The sequence below is a fragment of the Pyrgilauda ruficollis genome, unplaced genomic scaffold, assembly GCF_017590135.1.
Source record: "Pyrgilauda ruficollis isolate IOZ18807 unplaced genomic scaffold, ASM1759013v1 scaffold1315, whole genome shotgun sequence".
NCBI lineage: Eukaryota > Metazoa > Chordata > Aves > Passeriformes > Passeridae > Pyrgilauda > Pyrgilauda ruficollis.
The window spans coordinates 2516-6441 of record NW_024511600.1 but is presented as its reverse complement, the minus strand read 5'-3'; the positions used below and the strand labels follow the sequence as shown (position 1 = coordinate 6441).

General features: G+C 68.6%; 1 protein-coding gene across 2 annotated transcripts in view; it reads left to right on the top strand.

Moving 5' to 3' along the window:
* The first annotated feature begins 321 nt into the window (after positions 1-321).
* LOC121349080 (exocyst complex component 3-like protein 2) overlaps positions 322-3926 on the top strand; it is a 5512-nt gene continuing 1907 nt past the window's right edge. The window contains exons 1-3 of one of the 2 annotated variants that reach the window (XM_041459160.1): positions 322-560; positions 1468-1623; positions 2780-2901. In XM_041459160.1, the coding sequence (XP_041315094.1) occupies positions 351-560; positions 1468-1623; positions 2780-2901 (488 nt within the window). In that variant the 5' untranslated portion in view covers positions 322-350. Of the gene's footprint in view, positions 561-1467; positions 1624-2779; positions 2902-3088; positions 3211-3926 lie in introns of both variants that reach the window. The other variant, XM_041459159.1, reaches the window with a different exon arrangement.

The following is a 3926-nucleotide window of genomic DNA, read 5'->3' as shown; positions in this document are numbered from 1 at the left end:
CACCCATGGGACATGGTAGCCACCACTGGGTGCTGGGTGACAACTGGGACATGGTGGCCATCATTGGGTGTTGAGTTGGTGACAATTGTGGGACATGGTGGCCACCATCAGGTGTTGGGTTGGGTGACAGCTGTGGTGGCCACCATTGGGTGTTGAGTTGGTGACACTCATGGGACATGGTGGCCACCATTGGGTGTTGGGTGACAATTGGGACATGGTGGCCATCACTGGGTGCTGGCTTGGGTGACAATCGTGGGACATGGTGGCCATCATTGGGTGTTGGGTTGGTGACACCCATGGGACATGGCGGCCACCATCGGGTGCTGAGCTGGTGACACCCGCGGGACATCATGCCCGTACTCGGGTGTCCCCCCTCGGTGCCGCCCCGGTGCCGCGGCGGCGGGGGCGCTGCGGTGACGCCCCCGTGCCGCCCCCAGCCCCACTTTGGCAAGCTGATGAAGCGCAAGTGGCTGACGAGCTCGGACGCCTTCGACGCCATCGTCATGCTCGTCACCGGCTTCGCGCAGACCCTGCGGCCGCTGCACCCCGAGCCACACCAGGTGGGCGGGGACACCTGGGGACACCTGGGAGACACCTGGGGGCACCTGGGGACAGCAGGGGACACCGGGACATCAGGGGTGGGGTGACACCATGACATCAGGGTTTGGGTGACAGCTGGGGGACACTGTGCCCTTGTTGGGTGACAGCTATGGGACACCGTGACATTGCTGGGTGGCACCTGTAGGACATGGTGACATCAGGGGTTGAGTGACAGCTGTGGGACACTGTGCCACTGTGGGGTGACACATGGGGGACACCATGACATTGGGGGTGGGGGACAGCTGGGGGGACACCGTGACATTACTGGGTGGCACCTGTAGGGCGTGGTGACATCAGGGGTTGGGTGACAGCTGTGGGACACCACGACATCGGGGGTGGAGTGACACCTGGGGGACACCGTGACATTGTTGGGTGTGACGTTGGGTGATACCCATGGGCACGATGGCCATGGGACATTGCTGGGTGCTGCCCTGGGTGACACCGCGGGCGCGGTGACCACAGTGCCACCACTGGGTGTGACTCCGTGTGACATCATGGGCACAGTGCCATCACTGAGTGCCATCCTGGGTGACCCCATGGGCACGGTGCCATCACCGGGTGCTGCCCTGGGTGACACCGCGGGCACGGTGACCACGGTGCCATCACCGGGTGCCGCCCTGGGTGACACCGCGGGCACGGTGACCACGGTGCCACCACTGGGTGCTGCCCTGGGTGACACCACGGGCACGGTGCCATCACCGGGTGCTGCCCTGGGTGACACCACGGGCACGGTGCCACCACTGGGTGCTGCCCTGGGTGACACCGCGGGCACGGTGCCACCACTGGATGCTGCCCTGGGTGACACCGCGGGCACGGTGCCACCCCGGGTGCCACCCCGGGTGACGGCGGTGGCGCTGCCCGTGCCAGGTGCTGGTCAGCGAGCTGCACCGCCGCGTGCTCATCGAGTACGTGCGGCCGCTGCTGCAGGGACGCCTGGTGTGCGCCTCGGCCAAGGCGCGCGCCCGCGTGGCCGCCCGCCTGGGCGACGAGGCCCGGCAGCTCCGCGAGCTCTTCACGCGCCTGGTGAGACCCCCGGCACCCCCGGGACCCCCCGGGACCCCCGGGACCCCCCGAGACCCCCGGGCCTCGCCTGGGCGACGAGGCCCGGCAGCTCCGCGAGCTCTTCACGCGCCTGGTGAGACCCCCGGCACCCCCGGGACTCCCCGGGACCCCCGGGCCTCACTGGGGAGGGGGCTGGCACGGGTGGCGCCCAACACGTGGGTGATGTGGCTGTGGGACATTGGTGGGTTGGGTTGGGTGACATCCGTGGGACGTTGATGGGTTGGGTTGGGTGACACCCGTGGGACATTGGGGGGTTGGGTGACACCTGTGGGACATCCTTGGGAGTTGGGTTGTTGGGTTGGGTGACATCCGTGGGACATTGCTGGGTGTTGGGTGACACCCGTGGGCCATTGTTGGGTTGGGTGACATCCGTGGGACATTGCTGGGTGTTGGGTGACACCCGTGGGCCATTGTTGGGTTGGGTGACATCCGTGGGACATTGCTGGGTGTTGGGTTGGGTGACACTCATGGGACATTGGTGGGTTAGGTGACATCCTAAGGACATTGTTGGGTTGGGTACAACTGTGGGACATTGATCGGTGTTGGGTTGGGTGACACCTGTGGGATGTTGGTAGGGTTGGGGCGGGTGACACATGTGGGACATCACTGAGTTGGGTGACACCCGTGGGCCATTGTTGGGTTGGGTGACACCCGTGGGAAATGGCTGGGTGTTGGGTGACACTCATGGGACATCACTGGGTTGGGTGACACCCATGGGACATGGCTGGGTGCCGGGTGACCCCCGTGGGATGTCACTGAGTTGGGTGACACCCGTGGGACAACACTGGGTTGGGTGACACCCATGGACATTTTTGGGTTGGGTGACACCCGTGGGACATGGCTGGGTGCCGGGTGACCCCCGTGGGATGTCACTGAGTTGGGTGACACCCATGGACACAGCTGGGCGCTGGGTGACCCCCGTGGGATGCCACTGGTTTGGGTGACCCCCGTGGGACACGGCTGGGTTGAGTGACACCCATGGGACATCATTGAGTTGGGTGACACCCGTGGGACACGGCTGGGTTGAGTGACACCCATGGGACACGGCTGGGTGCCGGCTGACCCCCGCGGCCCGGCGGCCGCCCCCGGGCGCTGAGGTGTCCCCGGTGTCCCCCAGGACTCGGCGTCGCCCTGGCTGGACTCGGTGGTGCCGCGGCTGCGGGAGCTGCTGGTGCTGGAGGACACGGCCGCCCTGCAGATGGAGGTCGGAGCCCTGGCCAGGGACTTCCCCGACGTCCGGTGGGTGCGGGGACCCCGCGGGGGTGGCAGCGGGGTGACACGGCCGGGGGTGGCACCGCGGGACCCCCATGGGGGTGACACAACCGGGGGTGGCACCGCGGGACCCCCATGGGGGTGACGCAACCGGGTGGCACCGCGGGGGTGGCACCGCGGGGGTGGCACAGGAGGTGTCCCCGGTGTCCCCCAGGACTCGGCGTCGCCCTGGCTGGACTCGGTGGTGCCGCGGCTGCGGGAGCTGCTGGTGCTGGAGGACACGGCCGCGCTGCAGATGGAGGTCGGCGCCCTGGCCAGGGACTTCCCCGACGTCCGGTGGGTGCGGGGACCCCGCGGGGGTGGCAGCGGGGTGACACGGCCCGGGGTGGCACCGCGGGACCCCCATGGGGGTGACACAACCGGGGGTGGCACTGCGGGGGTGGCACGGCCGGGGCTGGCACAGGACGCTGCCCGGTGGCCGCGGGCAGGGCTCGGCGGGCCCGCGGGGACCGAGCGCGGTGACCGGACGTGGCCTCGGGCCCTTCCCGGCAGCTCCCGCCCCGCTCCCCCCGCCGGGAAGCGGCCGCGGCCGAGCGCCAGCTCCCCTCCCCTTGTCCCTGTCCCTGTCCCTGTCCCGGTGCCGCTCCCGGGGGACCCGTGGCACGCGCGGCCACCCGGGGATGGGGGTGGGGGACATCCCGGTTAAACCGGGCTGGGGGCGAACTGGGACCGCTTAAACCGCGGGGCAGGGCGAGCCCCGGAGCTGGGCGAGCCCCAAAATCCTCCCTGGCGACAAAACCGAGGGGGGATTGTCGCCGCTGACCCCCGGTGTCACCCGCTGTCCCCCCTGTCCCTCTGTCCCTCTGTCCCTCCATCCCCTCTGTCCCCCTGTTCCTCTGTCCCCTCATCCTCCCTGTCCCCCCTGTCCCCCCTGTCCCTCTGTCCCCTCATCCTCCCTGTCCCTCTGTCCCTCCATCCCCTCTGTCCCCCTGTTCCTCTGTCCCCTCATCCTCCCTGTCCCCCCTGTCCCCTCTGTCCCTCTGTCCCCTCTG